The sequence below is a fragment of the Watersipora subatra genome, chromosome 11, assembly GCF_963576615.1.
Source record: "Watersipora subatra chromosome 11, tzWatSuba1.1, whole genome shotgun sequence".
Taxonomy (NCBI): domain Eukaryota; kingdom Metazoa; phylum Bryozoa; class Gymnolaemata; order Cheilostomatida; family Watersiporidae; genus Watersipora; species Watersipora subatra.
Genome location: NC_088718.1, coordinates 42,406,423 through 42,433,218, shown reverse-complemented (window position 1 = coordinate 42,433,218; position 26,796 = coordinate 42,406,423). Strand labels below are relative to the sequence as shown.

The 26,796-nt window shown below is 36.4% G+C and overlaps 2 protein-coding genes across 2 annotated transcripts in view; both read left to right on the top strand.

Moving 5' to 3' along the window:
- The first annotated feature begins 607 nt into the window (after positions 1 to 607).
- LOC137408082 (fucolectin-like) lies at positions 608 to 2,830 on the top strand. The gene is made up of 4 exons (XM_068094475.1): positions 608 to 632; positions 888 to 1,172; positions 1,849 to 2,019; positions 2,411 to 2,830. The coding sequence occupies exons 1-4, from the start codon at positions 608 to 610 to the stop codon at positions 2,653 to 2,655; spliced, it is 726 nt and encodes a 241-aa protein (XP_067950576.1). The 3' UTR covers positions 2,656 to 2,830.
- Positions 2,831 to 17,125: 14,295 nt separating this feature from the next.
- LOC137408329 (protein misato homolog 1-like) overlaps positions 17,126 to 26,796 on the top strand; it is a 41,277-nt gene continuing 31,606 nt past the window's right edge. Inside the window, exons 1-2 of the mRNA XM_068094819.1 lie at positions 17,126 to 17,211; positions 25,743 to 25,832. Of these exons, the coding sequence (XP_067950920.1) occupies positions 17,140 to 17,211; positions 25,743 to 25,832 (162 nt within the window). The 5' untranslated portion in view covers positions 17,126 to 17,139. The remainder of the gene's footprint in view (positions 17,212 to 25,742; positions 25,833 to 26,796) is intronic.

The window sequence follows — 26,796 nt, the reverse complement described above, 5'->3', positions numbered from 1 at the left end:
TGTGCTAAACACCGAATAAAATATCCTCATCTTAAAGGTTTCACATCAACATACTTCATAGAACAAAGTCTTTAGTTTGTAAATTGTGAAGATATATTGTATGTAGCAGATTAGTCTCGAGCATGCCGTTTAAACACAAAAATAATCTATAACTAGAGAAATATTTGAGTATAAGTAAAACCACATGGAGAACATTTACCGGTAGTTATTATCTCAGGTGATACAGATCAAGTCATAATGAAAAGACTTATAATGCTATGGCTAGGCGGATAAACTATCATATATCTTTTGTATTTATCGAATGGGTGTCTTTGATTCTGGTGTCACCTAGGTGAGTAAACACCAATGAAGTGATAAGAAATAGTGAGTGATTGATCTTTCTATATATGGCACCCTAAGATGACACTGAATGAAATGAAAGCGAGATAAGGATGCAACAAAGACAATGGAGTCAATGGGAAAAATAAGGTCATTTATGGTTACGCAACAAAAGCTTAGGATCTTATGTAGCCCATACAGGAGTCAAGATAATCATTATGTCTCGTTTCACTCGCAACAAATGTACAGTTTTGAACGCTTTTTATTTCTGCAATCTCTGCTGACAAATATGGGAAGAGTTTACATCTGCTTCGGTAAGTTATCACTGTCATATTACATGAATCAGTTGGAGTAACGGTGCTTGCTTTTTGTAACCCAGTAAAAATATGCAAATGTTTTATATATATATTTTTATATATCTAGATGTCTGTCATATTCAGTAACTCCCTAATTGTGGAAAAATTCTTAACTCGAACACAAAATAAATTAAAACATTTCATAAAAATTTTGAATGAATTTTTAGCTACGAGTTGTTGCAAGAGCAATGACAAAGAGCTGAATAATTTCAGGTTCCCTAATCCTGTTGCTGTTTAGTGTTGAGTCCAGCAAAGAGTTCAACCGAATCACCCTCACCACTGAAGACCTCAAATTCAGCTCCATTCTGATTGGAATAAAAAGCAAACTAAGATGTGCTGGGTACTGTAGCACCCGTGCTGATTGCTTTGGCCTTGTTTATAAAGATGCTGGTCATGAGTGCAGGTTGCTGGGTTGTTTTAACCCTGAGTTGGACTCACCTGGAGATGTCAGAAAAGAATGGGTATATGCTCCAGCTATTAGCCATGTACTAGCTCAAGGTATGTATGGGTTTTTCAGAGAATGAAGAAAAGGGGATAGAAAGAAAGGGAAAAAAGGGAAGATTGAAAGGGAGAAAAAGGGTTAGAATAAGGAAGAGAGAGAGGGATAGAGAAAGAGAGCAAGCGAGAAAGAACACATCAATTTACAACGGTTCACCGAGTTTCTTCGGCATCTCTTTTGAGCGTTCATATTTCAAATTTTTGTTCAGCGTCTTAAGCAAAGATTCTCCAAACATGTGCTTAAACTTCCGTTCATTCAAGATCAGAGACATTTCAAAACCAAGGTTGTGTTGTAATATGAAATTAGTTTGATCTGAATAAAAGTTTCACTTTTTAATCAGAGTAGCAGCTTTGTAAAAATGAAGACAATAAAAACATTAGCGAGCGCAGCATTGCAGTTATAATTAGCTGTTATCAAAATTTTATTAAATGTATAGTATAACAATGTTACAAATACTTTGCAGTTTTCCTAAAAACTTTTCTGAGCACCAATCTAATAGTCAGCATTAAGTTATTGTCTGCAATCACTTCATTCATATTAATAAGGAAACAGCAAGAAATCTGCGTGTCTTATTTTCTGTTGACGTCTGGTAAAACAGACGCCCTCTTGACTAGTACATTTAATACTCGCTTGTCCTACTTAGCATACAATAAAAATCTCAACCATCTTCTATAGGGAAGCTGACACAAATGTCCTCAACAATAGGATATCCTAATGAAGGAAGGAGGGCTGTTGATGGCCTAGAGGGAACAATTGCCCACTCACACCTTGAGGCGAATCCCTGGTTAAGGGTTGACCTTGAACAGGCACACTGTTTTTGGGCTGTCAGGATTCATAACCGGGGAAGTAAGCTAATAATTCTTCCATTCCATAAGATTATGGTTGGACTACCCACGCCTCAGTGTTTTAACTAGGTTGGGCCATGAATGCGACCAGGTCTTTTATCTCCAGAAAATGAGTCTTTACTAACCAAACTGTTGGCTTGTTGTTCTGAACTGAAAGCATACCCTGGTGAAAAACAAATTATTGCAATGGCATTGGACCATCTATATTAACAAATTACACATTGTCAGTGCGCATGTGTCTCTGTTACTTCGTGTAAACACTACGCACTTCAACATTTCTTAGCCAATTTTATCCAAACTTCACACGCATATCCATCTGGTTTCTGAGAACCAGGTATTGTTACCTCAAACCCATAGATCTTTCCCTCCTTCATGAAGATATCTTATTGTAGATGAAGTATACTCCGAAATTTGGGAAAGGACCCGAAATGCCATAGTGACTGCTTCTAATGTAGAAGATCACTTATTCCTCCGGAACAACCCTGAGTCCCTTTGCGCTTACCATGCTGGAATCCTTGACCGATACTTTACGACGATGACTTGCGTTCAGCCAATGAGAGCTAGGTTTGTGCAGATGCTGCTTAATGCAACAACAATCATAAATATCTATGAGTTTGAAGTCCATGGCTTCTTCTAAGGTGTGTTTTTAGGGTTGCCTTTTCATTCAAGTGATCTGTATATCAGCGAGTCACAATTGACTAACTAGTCACTCGTGTCGTAAAGACTGAATTGATAACGGCAAACCATAACAAGCACCTTACAAAGACGTGTTTTGCGCTGACAGAAACATTAAATTTATATGAATTCCAAGATTTGGGCCACTAGATTACTGATAAATGTTGTTAGAAGACCAAACTTGCAATTTGCATATTTTCAGCACAACCTTTGTTGGATGTTGTGGTAAATATATATGATCCTTCAGTAACAATGTTTATTTATTTGTTGCAGTGAATGGTGCAAATAATATACAACTTCTCTGAAGCAATGTTCAGTTTTGTATAGCATTAACTTGCTTGTTTTAATTAATGTGAAATCGCAGATTACAACTGGCGTTTATACAAGATCCTGGCTCCCTCACAGCATTTTGAAGAAGTACCACTTTTCCCAACTAGAAAGAAAATGGGAAAGTGAGAGAAAGAGAAATAGGTCAAGGGAGAAGGAGATAAGGGTAGAGAGAAAGAGCATCTGTTGGCAATAGTGTAGTCAAATTTTCTCTCTTGAGTGTTCATGTTTTCCATTTTTGTTCAGCATCTGAAGCCGTTCCCAACAGCGCTTTCCTGCGACTGACTAGTGTCGATTGTTGCTAGTTTTGAGGTTTGAGGAGTTTTGCTAGCCACTTCTGAGGTGTATTTAGTTATTTCACCCAATACTCTAATGACTACAGAAATTACAGTTGCTTTTATATGTCAGAAATTTACAGTCTATTCTCCGAATGAGAGATATTTTGCTAATTTTTCCTGTTCTTTTCTGGCTTGGTTGTGGTTATTCGGTTAGTCATTTGACACTGCTGTATCTATTATATTTTTCCACAATATCTAGCCAGTTTGCCAAACTGGGCTTGTCTGTTGATGTAGAATCCTAAAAAGCTTCATTTATTCATAGCACCGTCGTTCTTATTGATTTTCTTCAGAGCTTCTCTCTATTGTTGTGGTTTATTGAGGTCATACTCATAGCATACCCTTCTGTACACTAAACTTGTCAAATGATTATGACACTCCGGTGTATGCAGTGCCTGCTAGCTTCTTGCAACTGCTGATGCTTTGAATGGTTTGAATCGCATCATTACACAGCCTGCATCTAATATCATTTTAGTTTGATAGATCTGCGCTTGAAGTTGCTTGTCTGTGAGCACTTGCTCTTGAGCTGCTATGATGAGTAACTCTTTATTGGTTGTTAGCTTACTTCTTTGCAGCCGCTTACATGTCCAGTGGAGGCCGCCACCTCAAATACTTGTTGGTGGTAGGCACCTTGGAGAGGTTCGAGGTGCCAATTAGGTTCCTTATCATCAGTGTGTGGTTCTATTCTAACAGCAATTGAATGGAATTTAACTAGCAACTTGTCTATGTTGGCCATGGAGGCTGCAGTATCTTTCATGCTGTTGTTTCTCTTACTGTCTGCTGTACATTTTTGAGCCATTCCCTAGTCTTCCTAATTTTGCTTGCTGTGTAACTTATTACCGCCAGTGTGTAGGCATTTATTGGCTTGGTTCCTTTCATCGAGTAGGTTTTGTAGGACCTGCCAAACGTGTTTTTGCTTTCAGTAATAGCCTTGTGAAACACTTCAGCACTTGTATCCTTCTAGATCCTTGATGGCGCTAGTTAGCATTTTCGAGCCATCTGAATGCACAGTATGCCTTTTTTTGAAGATCAGTCTTCCAAATTTTTCAATACCAAAGGTCATTCTGATCTCCTTTCTGTAGACCTGAGTAAAGTGTATTAGCGGATAAATGTCCATTTCTTTCTTTGCATATAGCTTGATTTTCTTCATGTAGAAGTGGTTATCTTGGTTAACACTTCCCAAGTTAGAGCATTACAATAGTTTCACTTTACATGGTTGACTTTTTTTGCACTAAAGCGCAGCAAGGATCTTCAGTGAAAATCCCATTTTCAGTAGCAAGTTTTTAATCGATGGAGTAAATTGTTTCACTTTTCACAAGGGTTTTTCATGTTTAGTTCAAAAACAAAATTGTTCTACCACAATCGTTAGAATCTTGTCCCCAGAAATATCTGTAGGTATTACATAACAATTGCCCTATGATCCAGTTAAAGGTATTGTAAGTAGATGAGCTTTGCATCAGTCGACCATACACTGATCATGTCTGAGCCCGACTTATGACCATCCAAAGATGATATGTTGGTGATTACATGCACATAGTTCTGTCAACCACTGCCAGAAATGACTGAAATAACAGGATTTGAACATTCATGCTGACCAGGTTGCTAATCAAATGAGTTTACACAACCTAAGAAAACTACGTAAACAAAGTCAAGACTAGAATAAGATGACAAAGCAAACTCAACACTGATGTATGTATGAATGTAGAATGATCCGGGTTAACATGATTGTGTTTAAAGGCATTTATTTGATAAGAATAAGAAAGATGATAATCACACTTGATTATCTTTATTAGCCAGAACTGAAGTGCTGAATTGCACATAGTATCAAACAGGAAATAGCGTAAGTTATTGGAGAACAGTAATGACACAAGTTAATAAGCACAACATTCTCCCTTTCTCAAGGAAGTGCCATACAAGATTTTGGTAGGCCACAACCTAGGATTCATAATACATAAGATAAGCAGGTAGGTTGAGTCTCAGACGGGGTGCTTTTGACTGAGTTCTTTTCAGACGATGCAATACAAGCAGGGTTCCAAGTGGCGGTTTGGTTAGCATAGTCAGAACTGTCAACAATGAGTAATTGGTTTGCCCCCGTGTAAGGTGTGGTGTTCCTCTGGCGTAATCGGTCCTGGCGTCTACAGACATATGAATGGGCTGACACGGTTTAAAGTGCAGTGTTCCTTTGGCGCAATTGGTCTTGGTGTTTCTAAAGACATAGCTGGTCTTTAGCAGAATCTTGTACTCAATGCATGCATTTTCCAATGGTTTGTGCTATGGTATCTGGCAACCACCGTTTTGAGTTGGTCTGTGTGAGTTGTACCACACTGGGGCTGCTGGTGTGCACCTGATAGCTTTCTCAGAAATGGTTGTCTTCACATCCTTTATTAGCCTTGCAAATCAATTCCTGTATAGCGTTTAGCCCCGCAGGCAGTGTTTCAAGATGGTTTTTGACACTCGTCTGTGATGAAGATGTCATCTTGATAGCACAATACACCCATCCATGGCCCTCTGCTAATGGCAGGGGTAGAATAGTCCTTTTAAGTAGTGATCGTCACAAATGGTTCTGATTCCTCAGCTAGCTTGATCTGGGAAAATGCATGTGAGAGGTTCACTTTAAAAAAAAGATTTCCTCCACTCATCTTTTCGACTATATAAGCCTAGTGTCTTCATCAGTGCTGATGTGATGAATTGACAGCTGTCTACAAATGTCCTTCAGTCCAACTAGAAGTGTTGCAGCCACTCACGACTAAAAAGAGTACTTCTTCCTGATTTAACACAAATATATGTGTCACCATCTGCTGATTGCCGTACATAACTGTCATCGGTAACACACCCCAAAGTATAGTAAGGGAAGAGGTCCCATCCGGTTTCAACACAGTGGAAGTTCTATCTCCAGAGGTTGCCCCTTATTGAATATGGTCAGCATAATGGAAGCATGTCAGGGGTGATTGCTAGACTGCTTATCAAGATGAGCTATATGTGATATACCTTTGGCTTCATCCATTACTGTGTGCACTTGGTGTGCTCTCATCTTGCATCAAGTGCTCACATTGGCATTGTCTCTCACAGACTGCATGTAAATTGCCTTTGACATCACAGTTGCACCTTTTAGCTTGTATGGGTGAACAATGTTTGCATGCATGTCCAGTCCTGCCACATCACTGACACAGCTTGGGTGCTGTGGTCATGAGGTGGAAAACTTGGGCTGATGTTGTCATTGATGCCCCATGACTGGACGTGTTTTGCAATGTCATTTTTTTACGTTTTTGTCATCCTGCTCTAGTCCATTTGCCAACACCACAGAACAAGTCAAGGTGAGAGTCAAGACAAGTCAAAGCTTCATCTAGTATTTACTTTTAGGTCGTATCTGGTCCTATGCCATAAACCAGTCAGCAACGCAAGGTTGACTCCCTCTAGTCTGCATCAAATAAAATACTTTGGCAGCAACTTTAATTGAATCAAATTGACTCATTAAACTAACCATCATTGTGCAATAAACTAGGCACCAACAAAAAGCCTATGAAAAGCTACATGCAACATGTTGTGAAGAGTATTTTCATGTAATAGAAAGACATATTCTGAGAACAAAAAGTAATCAATACAAAATCTTGTCATGAGAAAATGTATAAACACAACGGACACATATTGCTTTGAAAAACCTTAACGGTCGTACCTAATTCGAAAAGGTACGTAGACTACTCCGCTATGCAACCAAAAACATATATAAATTTTACTATCATGCGAACACTATTAAAGCACATAAATTACATAATTTTTGTATCATATATTTCAATACATCAGAGTCTTGGCTTTCGAATAAGCCTATATTCAATACACAAAGAATAATAGAACTAGGAAAAACAGGGTGTCAAAAGGATGTCCTGCAATAAAAAACATTTGGTTGCGGTTTCCACAATGTGATGTCATCCCACGAGCAAACGAGCGAAGCGATGTGTGGGAGTTTTTATGATAAACGCATGTGCACACAACTTACGAAAATTATTCATCAACAATGAGACGAACCCTTGGCTAGAAATTTCATCAAGAAATTTAAGCATCGGAATGTAAAGTCGTTAAAGTATCATAACGATACAGAACACATTTAAACCTATTTAAATATGTTACCAAGTCTTTGTAAATTATCGGTATTATCTTTAAACTTACCCATCTGATCGGATTATACACAAATGGACAGATTTATTTGAACGAAAATTGTCACAAAAAGCTTGAAAAGCTCGGTTTAATAAAAGTTAAGACCGAAAATTGAAACGCCAATAAAGCCGTGCGACCGATTGTAGAACCATTTAGTAGTGCGTATTTCACGAGAAAACCGTGTTCATTTTACCAGTCTATGGTGCTGTTTACTTGTAATCGAATTTATTCGAAGGTTTTTGTAATAAACGTAGACCGTTTGAGGCGTAGACCGATTTACAGGTACGAAATTGTGGTACACCGTTTATCAGCCTATGTTTTTTGTCTAATCACCGAAGGGTTCATTATTTAAAACGTTAGCCGAAATTCTTTACAACTTACGTACAAGCTAAGGCCAAACTACAACGCCCCTTCATGACGAGAACATTTTTTATTTTGCTACATTTTTATACGAGTGAATGCTCCTACCCGCTTTCTGTTAAAGATCGCTTATCAAAACCATTCTACATTCAACGCAACCAACTTTCAAACTGTGTATAGTACACAGTAGCTTGCCATTTTACTTCTAATTTTGCATTTCAGAGTTATAATAAACATATTTCTTTATTGTTGTTGAATTACATACATTACAGTAAATTGGGCCTACAGCTTTATAACACTTTTATAACAGCTTTTATTTTGCTGCAGTTTGCAGAAATCTTCGAGACGCATTAACGCTCATAGGTTTTCTATTATTGCTGTATTACTATATTAACAATATTGGTTATTTTAATAATATCAGTGCATTTTACTTATAATATTGGCCAACATTGCATTTCTCCTATTGCAAGGGAGAGATATAAACCTGTAATATTTTCCTTTCATTGTTGTTGTTTGTCATGACCAAACACTTTTTAAATAAATTTTCTAAAAACCTATATAAATACCACAACTTCTCGATATTGCTACCTATGGCGTTTTGAAATGTAAACAAAATTGTGTATTGGTTTTCTATTATTACTATATTAATAAAATTGATTATTCTAAGAATATCAGTGCATTTTACTTCTAATATTGGCCAATATTGCATTTCTCCTGTTGCAGGGGGAAAATATAAACATATTTTCCATTCATTATTGCTTATTGTTGTATATAATAACACCCACACCCAGTACATTACAGCTACCATTGCAGTTATCCTATTGCACTGCAGAGCCATTTGATTGCTAATATTGCATTTCTCAACCATTAGTACCCTTTATTTTTTTGCCAATATCTCTGGCCATCTCTTTGGTCGTGGGCTGTATGACAGTGGAATTTCTAGTACTTGTTATTTAGCCTTAGGTCGTCGATTCTTTTCGCTGCCATTGAGGCTGCGGCTTTCTGTGACAACCGGCGCTGTTAAACCTAGAGAGCGCTAATAATAAACTAGGATTCTAGATAATCAACAATGCCCGGGGATCGTGCTAACGTCCAACCAATACAAACACATGTTCTGGGTTAATTAATTATGCTTCAATAAATATACTGTCGTTGATAAAGGTAATGAAATCACATCGATTAAATTGTGACCTGCAGTGGCGTGGCCATAGGACTATATGTCAATTGCATTTTCACGAGATCAAGCAATGCTTGAAATTGATTAGTCTCAGTCGTGCCCCTCAACATCACAATAAAAAGAAAGGGCTAGTGCATAATATCATCATGAAAACATAGTATGGTGCTTGGAATCTCACTTACTTATCATAGAAATAATCTGCACCTGAAGAGCTAATGACACTGATTCCTTTGTCATCTTCATTGGTTCTCTGGAGTTCTCCTACCTTCGCCTGCCACTAGCGTAATTATCGTAGTTGATAAATATAAGCGGTACGCAATAAAATAAGCGGTAAGAGCACACAACACCAAATATGAAAATTGTGACGACACAATTTTCGACACCATAATTTTCAAGCCTATCCCATTGAACATTTTTGTGGTAGAGCTCTAGGGAAATCCTATAAACACCAACCAATGTCTGTCTCACCATGTCAAACAATGGCTCATTTGAAAGCCAAGATATTGAAGAACCTGAATGAGCTGAAACAGTACTTATGTAATTGATGTAACAGTGCTTATGTAATTGATGTAACAGTACTTATGTAATTGATGTAACAGTACTTATGTAATTGATGTAACAGTACTTATGTAATTGATGTGCTTTAATAAAATCATTAAAGATCGTCAATTGCGTAAAAATGTCTGTAGATTTTGGCAAATGGAATCTTTTAGCTTTTCTGTGTCAACTTGGATCCCATAAGTCATTCATGCCTATTTTTCTGGTTGACAGGGCACTTTTGTGTCATTTTTTTACAAAGTATCCAAGACCATGTGGTATAACGGGTCTTAGTTTAACAGGTAGACCAGGAGATACCATTGCTAAGCAGCGATAATTAGCAATTTAAAAGATGAGTAGAAATACAAAAACAGTTTGTTCTTACGCCATGTTTAATTAGACAAATCAACCAATTAGCTCTACAGACATAAACCTAGACTTTTTTAATATGGGGACTATATGAGCCTAGCGATAGCAATTATGTATTTAGGCTGTTTCTGGTATCACTTGGTCATTAACTTTGGTGGTAGCAATGAAAATTTAATATCTCTATTTAATTTAGTTCCTATGGCTAGCCATCATGAAACACATAATTCATTACAAAAGAGTACCACCTCCTAGCAAAGTAATAAGCTTTGCTAATGAAAACAAGCAAGCAATCGAACATTGTTGCAGTTGAGCGGTATCTACAAAGAGCCTGAAAAGCTGAGAGGTTCATTGGAAAATAGTTAAAGCCACCTTGACAACTCTAATTATTTGTCTCGTATAAAGATTATACTGAATGCTGAGGGCATTTACTCATGAATCAAAATATCAACAAACTTATTAAGCTGCAAGGAATCTCAAATCTGAAGAAGAACTTGGGTGAGACAGCAGCAAACTCATATACTTCATTCTTTATTAATTAAGCTAATGGTTAATCAATCAAGTAGTAAATGCATTGATTCATTGAAAACTCTGCCTACTCTTCAATTAATCACTCAACCTAGCCTGTCTTGACAAACTGTTGTTTTTGCAGAGTTGCCCCCTAACAAAAACATTTGATTATCAGCGTTTTTCCCATTAGTGAAGCATATTAGTTTATTAGGACGTGATACTCAATTGTACTGAATTAAGCAATCCGTGGTAGCTAGCTGTGAAAATCAGTTTAGGTAGATATAAAATATTCACTGTTACTACTAGCGTTAACAGCGGCCACTAACCTAATGACCCCGCAACCAGACCTAATTGCTATCGATACAAGCAAATATCCAGAAATTTGAAAATATCTCCGATTTAGGTCAACAAATATGATTGGCTGATTTGGCCGATTGCTCATGGCAGAAGAACAAATATACTTTTGTATTTCTACTCATTTTGTAATGGCTAATTATTTCTAGCTTGTCAACTAAAAGAGCGTAGGGCACCAAATTACTAATTACTGGACTAAACAAATGCTAGAAGATGCTACCACAGACTTCTTTACTACTACATATGTGAGCATTTCCCTTCATACAACTCTCAACACGAAAACAAATTATAATTGTAAAATTTTGATAGTCATCCAGCGATCAAGTTGAAGATGAAGAAAATATTGAAACCAGTTTTATCATGTGCTGAGTAAAATAATTGCTTTGTTATATCTGATATCAGCCATGTACAGATAGACATAAAGGGAATAACAAGTTACACCCCAATTGCAACTTTATTAAAAGACCCTCATAGAGATAGCATCTACAAAATCCGAAGATGAAATGATCACCATCACAAACCAACTTCCAGAATCGACCTACTCACTGTACTATTAGGACATTGAGAACTTAGCATAAGGAAATCTCAGATAATCACCAAAAGATTGTGTTCATAGCACAGACTATGACAACTTGCATCACTTGCACCACTTGCATTACAACTTGCAGACACACGTGTCAGCAGAGCAACCGAAGAGTCGTCTACCAAGAGAACAAGAGGGTGGCTATATTTTAAAGGTTGACTTGCAACAAAATTCACATTACAGTTATTCGGTATCAAAAGGTTCACCATGTTTTACTCTGTTGTGTTGTAAGTGCCAAATGTGTGTAAATGTGATTACACGCTCTTAAAAGCTCAAAAACGAAAAGCCGCCGTAGATTGGAATCTCTTTATTTCGATGACATAGTCACGAAATTTGGTTATCGTCTTGTCACGTATGTTCTCACGTAAATTGAAAGGCTAATACAAAGCTCAATATAAAACTTATCGTAGTACTAGTTTATGACAAACACTTCGGGTTTTACTGAAGACCCCGTGTCAAATATAGATGCTCGCTACTTTACAGTTTTGTTTCGGCCTGGTCTAATCGGCAAGTCGTAATTTGATCATGTGACCCAATACTTCGAAAATAATTTCTGCAGCACTTTTCGATTATCACAAGTGACCAACAGGCTCGTCATGATTATCAGACAATGATATGTACTCCTTCAAGCTAAAGCTAAAAAATTAAACGAATTTTTACGGTAAGTTATAAGATATCACTGCTAAAAGTGACAACATTACGATGACGATAAAACAGACGCGTAAGAACAATAGACATAGTTTTATTGAATGCGTGAAGTATATTTGTGAAAATATTTCGACGAATAAGGTTGCAAGAAAGTGTACACAGAAACCATCTTTCACAACTACATCACATTTGAGCCGTTTTGGAAAGGGAATCCAAACTACGGCGGTCTCGTGTGGCTGCGATTTTCTGTTCGTTTTTGAGCTTTTAAGAGCTTGTAATCACCTTTCCACATGTTTTGCACCTACAACACAACAGAGTAAGACATGGTGAATCTTTTCATATCAAATAACGGTAATGCGAGTTTTGTTGCAAGTCAACCTTTAAGATTGTATGTTACTATATAAATACTCAGAAAAATATTAATACTCGTATTGCGTGATTAGTTAGGGACAAATATTATCATTTTTGCATTCGAAATATTTTATTGTGGCGATGGTTGACCTAATTATTGTGCTGCCAATCAACTGTACATTTTTCCCTTGGTTTGCTATATAACCTTTCAGTTTTGTCATTGCTGTTGTGTTACTGCTTGGTACTGTGAGATACAACACCAATTATAAAAATACTGCGTTCTTTACAATAGCTCTGCTTGATTTCCCAAGGCAAATAGTGTAGGGAATTCTTGTCACCGTTTCTGACTTTAGCATTTTGATATTAGCCAGCATATCATAGCTGCATTCACTATAAGTGCTACTGACCGAACATCAAGAATTATTGCGATTGGCTTACTAGGGTGTAACAGTTGGGAAAAGGCACCCTCGAGTCTGTTTATCGTCTCACTTTCGAGTCTGTTTATCGGCTCACCCACATGTCTGTTTATCGGCTCACCATCAAGTCTGTTTATCAGCTCACCATCAAGTCTGTTTATCGGCTCACCATCAAGTCTGTTTATCAGCTCACCCACGAGTCTGTTTATCGGATCACCATCGAGTCTGTTTACCGGCTCACCCACGAGTCTGTTTACCAGCTCACCCTCGAGTCTGTTTATTGGCTCGCCCTCGAGTCTGTTTATCGGCTCACCCACGAGTCTGTTTATCGACTCATCGAGTTTGCGTGAACTCGCTTTTGAGTTGGAAGTTGTCTATCCTTGTCTAGTAAAATTTACTTCATAAGCTACTTGGTATTAGAACAACTCGTCATCGTGTCGAGTATTGCGTAAGCCACAAGTGTCAATCACATGGCCCGAGGGCCACATGTGGCCCGGCACGTCATTTTATGTGGCCCGCGAGAGCTTGACTCATTCGCACGCGAGGAGTCAACTTCTGTATTTATAACGTTGCTAGGCACCCAACGTGAGTTATCTTGCCTTTTATTCCTTCCGAAATTTATCTATTCCTTGTATCGTTATTTTTAAATTACATAGGAATAATTTTGATTAGTCAGAAAGAAAATTTTCTGGCTAATCAAACAAATGTACAAATATGCCTCAATGATGTCTCTGGCAAAGGTTATACCTGAAATACTACACCTATATCGACATCTAGCTAAACCAAAAATCCTTGTGGTCACTTTAAAATTCACTGTTCACGATCAATTTTTTTTCAACTCCAGAAGTTAATTTGCAGATTCAGAAGAGGTAAGACAGTGAAAGACTGCATAAATCAAATTGCAACATTATTTTTAATGTTTCAAAGTTTTTATTAACTTTTAATTTTGTCAATTTAAATCGTTATGCTCAAATAAAAATGCACTTTTTAGGCTGTCAGCCGTAGGCAGGCTAAAGTTATCATTCAATCTTAATAGGATCATATTGATTCTTAGAGCTAGCTGCCTCTGAAGTCTGAAAAGTCAAGAACAGAGTTACTGAACATATTCTTTATTATTTGAAACATGTTTATGACAGTTTATTTGTGTTATATTGGGATGTAAATTTGCTATGCTTTGAAGGATAATACTCGCGAGGAAAAGTTTGAAACTGGAGTTACGTGATGTTCGTGTTCATGACTAACTGTATATGTATAAATAATATTCAAAATTTTGTATTGTATGTAATAAATAAGTAATTTTAGTCAAACACTGTATATTTTGCCATTTTTGGTGCAAGTATAACTTTGTTTCAGCAAATAGCAAATAGTTTTTTGTTTTTTTGGCTGCTTACGTTTGATTCTGCGTTGCTGCTGTTGCAATTATTTAGTGTTTGCAGGTTTAATGTGGGTATGCAAACAAATTCATGTCCTTAGCAGCTCACAATTTTTGACTTTACTAAAAGTATGCTCATGTTAATGGGTATTGTGTAATTTTTCTGATTCTTTTCGAAAACAATTGTTCTGCATGTTTTGCTATGCAGCTGTTCTGTTTGCAACTTTAAGTAATAAAGTCAGAGTTATTTAATATCAAAGATTAGTTAAAGTTATTTTACATTATTCAATTACATTTCGTTACAATAATGATTACATCTGGTCCTTTGAGGACAGCCATTACGCTGATGTGGCCTTCGGTGAAAATGAGTTTGACAACCCTGGCGTAAGCTATACGTGCTTTACTTCGATCCGATGATATCAGTAGGCCCTATATACGAAGCAATATGAGTGATACAGTTGGTAAAGTTTTATGTAGTTTAGAAAGTCGTCTGCAGGCAAAATCGGAAACAGAAGAAAGATTAAAAATATAGCAATTTGTGCCATTTTTATTATTTCATGAATAGTCACAAGTAGTAGTATTAAGATTGGGCGCTTGTCTCTCCACAAAAACAGCATAAAACAAGTACTTTCATTGTTGATAAATAGAACCATAACTTGGCCGACTCGCAGGAGATTGATCAATAACTTGGCTAACAGATCATGCCCTAGATCTGAATTTCGGGTTCTCATGATTTCTTGGAGAGAAGTCACAAATGTTGCTCGAATCAACACTTTGCATCTATAACACAGACAGATGAATATAGTGGTACTGTATTTTGATCAAGAAAAGTGTTACCTCACAGACCTTTGCGCGTTTGCTAATTAAATACATTTATGTTATGCACCATCTGGATACATTATTCATTCATTTTTCAAAACTACAGTTTGCACTTGCACTTGGTTTTACATGCAATTTCACACAAGACCCTGGCACCACATCTGCGGCTCCGATGGGAAAGTGTGCATATATGTGGATATGCTATATGATTATAAATTCTTCGTAATATTTGGATATATTTGTGCAAATAGGGGTTCTTGCCATTCCCAAGTTGAGCTCAGTGCCAAAACTGTTTCCTAATACCTAAATTTGTTTTAGATTTCCTCTCACGAATGAGTCTTGTCTCAACAAACGGCTTAAGGTCGTGTCCAGAAAATTTTCGATTCTACCACTGATCATTACATTGCATCAGGCGATAAATGGATGCCTAGTCAGAAAGGTGATGGTCGAAACCGCTGTTGCCGACAGACTACAAGTTGAATTCACAGACTTAGTCACAATTAAAGAAAAGACTATTATATATACACTTCGCAAGAACCATTGTGTTGACATAAACTACCAATATCGGCTTCCCATTTCTGTCACTGTTGATGGGTTTAGCTCATGTTCTTTGAAATTTTGTTTAAATTTTAGATCTTGACAATTACAAAGCATAAGGTTCATACGCTATACTAGATTTTGTATGAATATTCTGTGTATTTGTAACCGGGTGTATATGATTATGAAATTGTAATAGTTGTTACGAAATCTAAAGAGTTATCAGTACAAACTCTGGTGGAATTCTAATCGGCATCTTTCTGTTCATACATGTTATATTATCATCGAAATATGAGTCAGCTTTATATAAAAAATAAAACAGTGTTAAAAGACTGAATGATATGTGAATAGCTTTACACAATATGCTACCTAACTTTTCCTATTTTTTTGTTAGTTACATCACCACCCCTTCATAGTTTACTTATTTACCACAAACAATGTAAAAGCTCTATTGTGTTCATGTGAATTATTATAAATTTTTTAGGTTTAACCAATTTTATTTTGAGACAATTTTTAAAACAAGAAATTTTAAAGTAACTTTTGTGTGAGTGTGCTCTATACCGCATGCGAATGGTTCTGCTTACTGAAAGGTTCTGAACTTCAAATAAATAGAATACAAATGTATCTAGAATACAAATGTATTTAGTAAATTGATGTCTATACTGCACCAGCAAAAGCATAAAGATTTTGATATTGTATATGTGAGGTATGATTTATCAGTGATCACCGTCAACAGTTTTCAGCAGTAATAATACAATAATTTTAAATAAAAAGCCAAAACAGAATTTACTTGAAGTTTTCTTTTGGAGAAACAACCCTTTGAAAATGTGACATCTTGTATTTTTGGAGGAGAAACAACTCTGTAAAAGTAGTTACAACCTCTGCAGCAAGCAGAGGTTGCATGCACTTGATTTTTGTGCGTATCTTGTAGTGGAATCATAGCCTTATGAGCTAGGGAAATCGCCAAATTAATCTTCCCCTTAATTTGAAATACATGTAGTTGCTATAATGTTCCTATTATCAATGCTCGGGTTTGTTTATTATTTAGAATTTCCCGCCTGGTGACGACAATTACGAAGTATCCCATCGACTGAACAACCTGGCATGATTGGCCGGCGAACGGTAACATTAATTTATATTAACTTTCCCGCCTCTAAACGTCAGCTGCGAAAAAGACTTTCGACAAAAATAGCTCCTTGATTGGCCGGCGAACGGTAACACTAATTTATATTAACTTTCCCGCCTAAAAACGTCAGCTGCGAAAAAGCCTTTCGATCAAAACAGCCACATGATTGGCTGACGAACGATAACGCTAATTATATTAAATTTCCCGCCTGCAAACGTCAGCTGCTAAAAAGCCTTTCTTAAGAAACTCCCTACAGCTAAGCTATCCGATGCGGTACGTATTATAGAAGCGAATAAATCTGATTGAATAGACAAATATGAGCCGATCTCTAATTTTCGGTATAAGCCACAAGTGAGCGCGACTATGTCAAGGTCAGGTGTCTACAACTGCAGCATTAGCTTTGTTAAAAGTAACGAGGTCTAAAGACGAATACTTGTATCGCTATCCGCATTATCTGTTTTTCAATAAATATTAAGATGTCGGAGATTGTTACTTTGCAATTAGGCCAACTATCTAATTTTGTTGGCACACACTGGTGGAACGTTCAGGTGAATGTTAGAACTAATGTTTAATTATCTATTTATGTTATTAATGCACACTGGAATTAAATGTATTACCGGTATATATTAATACAATTTAGCAAAAAGGTGATGATGGTTTACATTCACGATGTAAATGTAGCGGTTTAGCTTTCCCGTTTGCGATGGTCAATTGACCGACGCTGTGTAACATGACATTCTGGGTAGTTTTAATAATATTTTAGTAGCCTTTATCCATCGCTATAATGAAACTATGTTTCTTTCTATAAATCATTACACGATTCTATAAAAAGGACAGGATAAGATATAACCTAAAGAAGGGTCTTTGGAAACGCAATGTAGATTTGCGTACTAGTCGCATTTCAGATCAGATTGTTCTCACCGAGAGCCTCTAAAGGCAAAAAGACGTGAAAACTCAGTTTCAAGAACCTTTTGTGTTTATTTTTTACTTTTATTTATTTTTTTATTCTTTATTATATATTTATTTATTGACATATATACATGTACAAAACTCTCCGGTTAAATCAAAGAAACTAAACATCTGCACACCCGACATCCCCTCGAAGATCCCTAGTTGTTTTTGGCCAAAAGGAGTGAAAATATTGCCCTGATTTTATAGATGGCATGTACAATTCCCTATTTTGTCTTGTATCGTGCGGGTTATTGGGAAGAGTAAAAGTGTTTTGAATAACACCAGAACTCAACACTTTGCAATATAGTTTTATTCGGGCATCTTTTCTTCATTCTTGTAATGATTTTATGTTAGTGCTTTCCCTTAATTGTGAAAAGCTTACTGGTGATCTTATGCGGTAAACAAATTTCAGACATTTATTTTGGATTTTTTTGATCTTTTTGATATCTTTTTTAAATGTGGGTCACACACCTGGCAAGCATATTCAAGGCCTGATTGTATCAGAGTCTTGTATGCCACTAATTTTGTCTTAGTGTCAGCTGTTTTAAGAACTCTATGTAACATTCCTACTAGTCTGTTAGCTTTTGATGTAATTTTATCTATGTGTTTTTCCCATTTTAATTTACTACTCAGCTCAACTCCTAAATATGGATTAGAGTCAACATTTGTTAACTTTACATTATGTAAATAGTAGTCTTGCTGAGATTTCAGTTCACCGATGGAAAGAACTGAACACTTTGAAGGATTAAAAAAAAGTTGCCAGATGCGGGACCATTCCTCGAGAGTCATTAAATCTTCGTTTAAAACTGCACTCTCACTTTTTAAATTGTACACAAGGGCATCATCTGCAAACAGACGACATTCCGATGTTATTTTGCCTGGCAAGTCATTCACATAAACAAGAAACCGAAGCGGACCCAAAACCGATCCTTGAGGGACCCCAGAGAGAACATCGCAAAAATGTGATTCAACACCCTCCACTGAAACAAATTGCTTCCTACTAATTAAAAAATTTCTAATCCATGATATAAATATAGGGCGAATGCCAAGGCTTTCTAACTTAAATAGCAATTTCCGATGATTTACTGAATCACAGGCCTTTGAAAAGTCCAGTATCAAAACATCTGTGATATGATGTTTCTCTTTGTTTAAAGCTAAATCATTGAAAGTATGGATCAGTTGTGTCTCACATGATCTGTCTTTACGGAAACCATGCTGAGAGTCACACAATATTTTGTTTTTTATCAAAAAATGGATGAATGTTAGAAGCTATTATGTGTTCCAGTAACTTGCAAGTAATACAAGTCAATGAGACAGGCCTGTAATTGTTTGGTTGCTTTCTATCGCCCTTTTTAAAAATTGGTTTCACCTTGGCAAGCTTCCATATATCCGGAAGAGAGCTCGCGGTCAGAGAGTACTTAAATATTTCAGTTAATGCGTGAACAATACAAGCAAAAAAAAGTCTTTAGAAGTATGCCGGTTAGATTGTCTGGACCACATGATTTAGCAACTTTAATGTCATTGAGAACTTTCAGAACACCTTCCTTTTTTATTTCAAAAACAGAATCATCTACATCATATTTCTCAAAGTCAGTTGGCAAAGGTTTATCGTCGTCAACAACAAACACTGACTGAAAAAAGCAGTTAAGCATATTAGCTTTTTCTGTTGATGACTTTGATGTAGATTCATTTAGAGTTAATTGTAGATCCATTTGCGTTTCATTTTTTGTCAGCATAGCGCACCAACGTGTTAAATTTGGTATAGTGTGTGATTTAGGCCTAATTCCCTCAGTGTTCCTGTTTTAGTTACTTGTTTTCTGTATTTTGTTAGAAACAATTATAGGCCACACATTTAATTGCTTGTTATTCTGTGTATTGGCGTCTTGGTATGTGATTTAACTTCTACATAGTGCATCGGCAGCTGCTTGTTGCAAGCATGCAGCTAAAAAGCGAAACTGCATTTTATAGCATCCTATTGCAAACACAGAAAAAATGACTATGAACACAGTTTATAGAATAAAAATAGAGAGGGATGCGCTTGTTGTGCATACTAGAACGATTTAGCAATGAACTAGCAAAAGCATTGCAAAATACAGAGATAATACAGATAATTCAAATGAAGTAGAAGCTATGATATAAAAACCCCACAAGGATAGGTGACGGCTATCATATGGGTGGGTTTTAATGATCGAGCTCTGTTGGGATAAACCCGAACATAGCACCAGAACAAAGAAATATGCTGAATAAAGCCCCTTGTAAATTTACTAATATTATGAACAATTGTGGTTATTATTTCTGATCTGTTGGTTTCATTTTGTTGTCAAAAAACATAATTGCCCAATATTGTCACCGTTATGATCAGTCAGTTGCCATTCACAAGCATTCGTGATATTAATAGTCGCCATTGTGAAATCATCCAAATTAGGTTTTATATTTAGATGTTGATTATGAAAATTACACTGCACAGCTTTGCCTGCTGTCCCATCTTATTGGCCAGGTCAAACAATGTGACAATGATGACAGACTGTCATTTTATATTAGGGGTTGCAAAATATTAATCAAAAACTAGAAAAAAAGGACGTAGTTCGGGTGATTTCGGGTAAATTATATTTAACTTTAAGCATATATTACGACTCCTACCAATCTCAAAATTGGTAAAAAGAAGGAATTTGAAATGTTTTATTTTCTATAGATCAATTTTTCTGGTTAGGCATTACTACAATACCGTAAAAATTCAAGGTTTGCTATTGTGAACCGCGGGGGTATACTGACTGAATGAGCAAATGACACGATAACAGCGAGTAGTGTTTTGCAAAACCTAATAAGGCAACGCGACCGCCCCGTGAGAACTGTGTTAGTTCCAAAATCCAGGCTAGCACAATCCCAACAGCGCTCGATCATTAAACCCTGCCCATATTATAGCCATCGCCTATCCTTGTGAGGGTGTTTATATCATTGGTAGAAGTGACCAACAAATTGAAGCGCACTCCTAACTAAAGAGCTCAATCTCTATACACTGTGGCTGATGTGAATCAGTTTTTCCTACCTTCCTAAAAGGGAGCAATGCTGGTCAGCTTGATTGAACTAGTTAAAGGTTGACTTGCAACAAAATTCACATTACAGTTATTTGATATGAAAAGATTCACCATGTCTTACTCTGTTGTGTTGTAGGTGCAAAATATGTGGAAAGGTGATTACAAGCTCTTAAAAGCTCAAAAACGAACAGAAAATAGCAGCCACACGAGACCGCCGTAGTTTGGATTCCCTTTCCAAAACGGCTCAAATGTGATGTAGTTGTGAGAGATGGTTTCTGTTTACACTTTCTTGCAACCTTATTCGTCGAATTATTTTCACAAATATACTTCACGCATTCAATAAAACTATGTCTATTGTTCTTACGCGTCTGTTTTATCGTCATTGTAATGCTGTCATTTTTAGCACTGATATCTTATAACTTATCATAAAAAATCGTTAAACTTTTTAACCATAGCTCGAAGGAGTACATATCATTGTCTGATAATCATGACAAGCCTGTTGGTCACCTGTGATACTCGAAAAGTGCTGCAAAAATTATTTGCAAAGTATCGAGTCACATGATCAGATTACGACTTGACGATTGAATAATGCCGAAACAAAACTGTAAAGTAGCGAGCATCTATATTTGATACGGGATCTTCGGTAAAACCTGAAGTGTTTGTCATAAACTAGTACTACGATAAGTCTTATATTGAGCTTTTCATTGGTCTTTCAATTCACGTGAGAAAATACGTGACAAGACGATAACCACATTTCGTGGTTACGTCATCGAAATAAAGAGATTCCAATCTACGGCGGCTTTTCGTTTTTGAGCTTTTACGAGTTTGTAATCACATTTCCACATATTTGGCACTTACAACACAACAGAGTAAGACATGGTGAATCTTTTGATACCAAATTACTGTAATGTGAATTTTGTTGCAAGTCAACCTTTAAGCAAAATAACAATGCGCAATAATATTGTAATATATATAATAATATAGCAATTGCAAAAACTATATGCCATTTTTATCCAAAAAAACAATGAAGAAAAAGTAGCTGAGCATTATGGTGTTTGCCTGCGGCGTGTAAAGATTTATTGAGAATCACGAGTTTTCAGTATGTAATATGACTATGCCCATCATGCTCTGAAAGACTAAGGCTATTTTACTTAATAACAGAAGGAAAAGTATCTGCAACTTTGGCTTTCCCTTGATTTCAGTTGTATGAGAACCCAAGTAGCCTTGTCTGTGTATCACTCACCAACTTTTATTCTCCTTAGTTAATTAAAACTTCATTGTGTTCGAGTTCAAAGAGGCCATGACAGTTGTGGTGGGTTCGGCCCACTGTGGTGGTGGTTGGGCAGGGGGATCGGACCGTCTTGGCTGGCCAGCCTTGTGTCTCGACATGTTTTTACTTCCGGTATTTACCTCCATCCAAGCTTGGCATTACGGTTTTGGAGTTTCAATGAGCAACACACAGCTGATGATTAATAGACATAATTTTTTATCAGAACATTTGACATTTATTCCATTAATTGCTTTTGTTGGACTATTTGAATTAGCTCTGTGAGTATTTTTAAAGACAGCAAAATATTTGTGCCAGTAATTTTTCACTTTTATAAAATCATTCTTTTTTGCATTGAAGTGGAAAAACTTGTCGTAACTATGTTGTTCAATTGTAAATTTCAGTTTCGTTGTTGCATCACCACAACAGCAATGAGTGATCTCCAAATCAGTGATTTAATTCCACCTTTAGACACTCGCAAGCTTCGAATCTAGCGTAAACGGCTATACCACTATATCAATGTTGTAATGAAAAACATACTTATCTTCCATATTTTCGGTATGAACAGGTGTTTTGAAGATCTTGTCATATAGCAATTCAACGCATGACATTTTTGTACTCGGATGACGCAGGCTCCTATAAGCAGGGACATAATGTATCTATGTAGTTCTGTCTTCCAATCATGCCTTTCATAACATTCTCCAATTAAAAAGGGAAAATTACCAGGATTTGATAATCTTGAAGTTTTCTGTGCTATAAAATGTCCTGTTTGTGTATTGCTGAACAATGGGGCATCAATAGTAAAAATACAGCCTCGGAAGCTTCATATTTTCAGGTGCAATAGTTTTTTTTATGAATCCCTTTTTATTGAACCTCCTGTAGTGGTCAAAGAATTCGAAAATGTAATCAGCATTTGGATCATTATCTGAGATTCCGCTATGGCCTTGAGGAAAATTAGTGGAGCTTATCTGTTTATTTATGCAAGTCTTCCTCATCAACTGGCATCCATGACATATTTTGCCAAAGGATTACATCAGTCTCTCCACCAAGTCTTAGTTCTGAGATATTGCATTGCTCATATGGTGATTGACGGTTTTTCATGGACTAAAGCAATAACTTGTGGCCTCATTGATTTATGTAGCCTCTGTGATATTGCCGCCGTAAGACATGGTCATTTACACACAATTCATTCTGGAACATTTTATATAAAGCTTTCTCCTTAAGATTTTTTCAGTTGTCATTGAAGCGCAGTGCATAACATCTGACACTAGTAATTGCTTTCTCAAGTTGTTTAGTAGGCATTAGAATGTCACAAGCTTGATGCTCACGTCCCTCAAACTTTGCTTGGGAATTTTTACATATTTTACAGCGATTGCGGTTCGAAGGTCGTCAACATAGATTAGTAATACTTTGTCCACCTTTGATGTAGACTATTGTAAAATTTATCGAGGTGGAATTGAGGGACCAGTCGTTCAATCCTTGTAGATACTTTTGGGCGCATGTTGTGTAGCAAGAAGGGTCTATGACCGCCAGCTGATCAAGCTTGAAAACTATCAAATATGGCTGAAACCTTTCATATACTCAACTTGTGCTTTTTCAGTCGGATTCTACGATTGTCTGATTGCCCAACATGACACAAAAGGTGGTTAGCAAAACAGATAGCATAAGCCAGCCCATCCTATAATTTTTTATCAAAACGGCAATCTAATTAAGCTTGCAATGGCGACACTCCTTGTTTTAGGCTCACATTAAAAAGCCTCAACTTCACATGGCTCTCAAGAATGTTTGTGAGTTTCTTGAATAATGCTAACTGTTCTTGTATCAATTGATTTGTGTCAACATCTTTAATAGCTCACTAACGTTTGTAAGGGCAGGTAAAAAACCATATAGATAGTTGATGTTGTCCAAGAGCTTGTATACCTCTTCTACATTCTTGGTGCTACTGCACAGAGAATCGTCACCAGTTTACCAATCACCTGTGTTTGTGCCTTTTTTACTGGCTTTAATGTGCCCAAGAAGCTCTTCATCAGCTTTAACAAAGGCACACTTCTCTTTATTCACTGACATGAACAGAGTAACTAGAAAATCTTCTAATTACCTTTTGTGATCATGCTGTTTCACTCTACCCAAGTTTGACCTGACATTAGAGGTAGAGGTGGAACGAGACAGGTTTTTAAGTTCGAGACGAGACTGGAGACACTGTCTTGTAAAAATTCGAGACTCGAGACAGTAAAATAATGAGCATTTGGTGATGATTTCACTACACAAGTACTAGCTACTTGGTATATATAAAATTAATAAAACTATTTTTAAATTAAATTTTCACCTGGTGTAAACGATTTAAATACAATATTTTAATAGTCATATGCATGTAGTTTTTGTAAACAAAAGTGACACAAACAGCTCTAAAATACCGAAGTTATATATTCTAAGAATTTTGAGCTTGATTGATCATAATTATTATAAACATATTGCTTTGTACATGTATATTTTTACCATCTATTGAATAGTTCTTACTTTTTAATGTAATGTGTAATGAAACCGATAGCCGTCGCTCTACAAAGAAATACCGCAACTAAAAGAACACACGATAACACTTTCATTCTTATCGTTTCATTAATGTTAAGTTTTGTTTGTGTATTAACTGTAGTATGTGAATTATATTTAAATTGTACTCATGAAATTATATTAATTACTGTATACATGCACATGTATATTCTTATATTGAGCTAACAAAACGTCATTGTTAACCGAACACGGACTATGGTGGACACGGCCTTTCGTTCGTTTCTCCGTGTCCTGCAGGTTTTACCAGCGATTGGTAGTATATACGTAAAAGAGGCCCGAATTTTATGAAGGGCAGTTGGTGTTTAGACACGATAGGATAAAATACAGACATTTTACCCGCAAAAGTCTTATTTATTAAATTGGATTATCCGAAGAGTAATTAGATACGACCCGGTATCTGTTTTAAGGACACAGAACCGAACTAAAATATAACAGGGCCGTTGTCCGGACTACATGATTAGACTCAGTGGCCAACATAATCAATAGCAACAGGTAGTAACGGACCGGGTGTAACTTTAAAGGCAGTTGCCCGCAATCCATTACAATATATGGAGTTGTTGCTACCGCAAGAAGCCATGTTTTAACAACCGTGCGCAGGCGCTTTAGTTCTATTTCCTGTCTCGAGTTTGGCAATAGTTAAGTCGAGACGAGACCGATACGAGACGAGACAGGTCGATACTCGAGACGTCTCGTGTCTCGTTCCACCTCTACCTGACATCGATCATTTCCTTAATACCAGGTGTTCCAGCTATGACTCTTTTCAGTGAACTCTGCGGCCCAACCATAAACATTTTATATTTGAGGAGTTCTGAATGTTTGCTGACGATGGTATTGATTTTCTCCTTTGTTCTCAATGATAGCTGATGGAAGGCATATTTGATTTCTAGTTTACTGAAAGTGGCGGATTATCATCCGAGTAACATTTCAGCATTAGATACATCATCATTAAAATGAGATGTATCTAATTTTGTCTAGCTTCATTAAGCCTTATGCGTTTCAATGAACAAATCTTATATAATCATTCAGATTGGAAACTAGTACCATTGGATTGACTCATTCAGAAGGTTTATTCAAAGGAATATGTTCAATAATGTGAAACAAAAATAATCAGCTTGTTAGCATTTTTGTCAAAATTTTCTCTTTGACGAAAGCTATGTTCAGTTACGGGCTTGGTATAAGGTTTGTTTGATAGATTTTTGCTTCGAATGTTTACTGTCATGTTGAACAGCCCTGTTAGTTTGTTTTGGATTTGTTGTAGGAGGCGAGCTTTGTGTATGAGGGTCAGGCAAGGAAATACAAATCAGAAATCAACCATAATGCTACATTTCGCGAAGGAAATAATTTAAAGGTAGCAGTTCATTCACTCATCTGCCTGACTATGTATATGCAGAAATCTTATCATTTTTATTTTCCTGCGTCTGATGAAAGGCTATATATTTAATATAATATATATATAAATATTTAATTAACTTTTTGGACTCATTTTTCGGCTATTCTGACTAGCACTTGACCATCAAACTTTTTTGGCTACTATGTTGCAGGTCAGCAATTGTCTGGAAAAATTTTATTCATGTCTATCTCAACTCTAGTTAAAAAAACTCGCCTGACATTCTGGTTTATATATAAGTTGCAAGTTTTTAATTTTTTCAAATAAATCTTTTACATATTTTTGGGAGTACTTATTGACCCTCAGCTGAATTGGAGCAATCATATATCCAAACTGTTAAAAGACTTTAGACCTTATGCTGGGTTGTTTTTTCGATTGTCTCAGTACCTCTCTAAGGATGTTTTGCTAATTCTGTACAATTCCTTCATCAATTCCAAACTCTCGTATTGTGTTGAGGCATGGGGAAATGCTCCAGACTGCTACTTAAACAAAATTAAAGTTTTTCAAAACCGTTTACTCAGAATAATTAACAAGAAAGCTTATGACTTTTCAGCTAATCCGCTATTCAACTTAAATAGAATTTTAACTATTAAAAAGTTATACAAATACAAAGTACTAATAAAAGCACACAACACATTTTACAAAACAAACAATAACAGGACGATAACACATTTAACTACTCGTCAAACACACATAAACCTAAAAATACCATTGTTTAAAACAAAAGCTGGTCAATGTTGTTTGGATTATCAGGAGTCATTGCTATGGAATCGACTACCGGTTACACTGCGTAAAATTGTAAATGCTAATTCTTTCAAAAATGAACTGAAGCGCTACCTCAGACAACCAGACGACTAAACCAACTAGACATACTTCTGCTGACTCTACTTTCAGGTTCCGCGCCTTGATTAGCCTTGCTATTGCG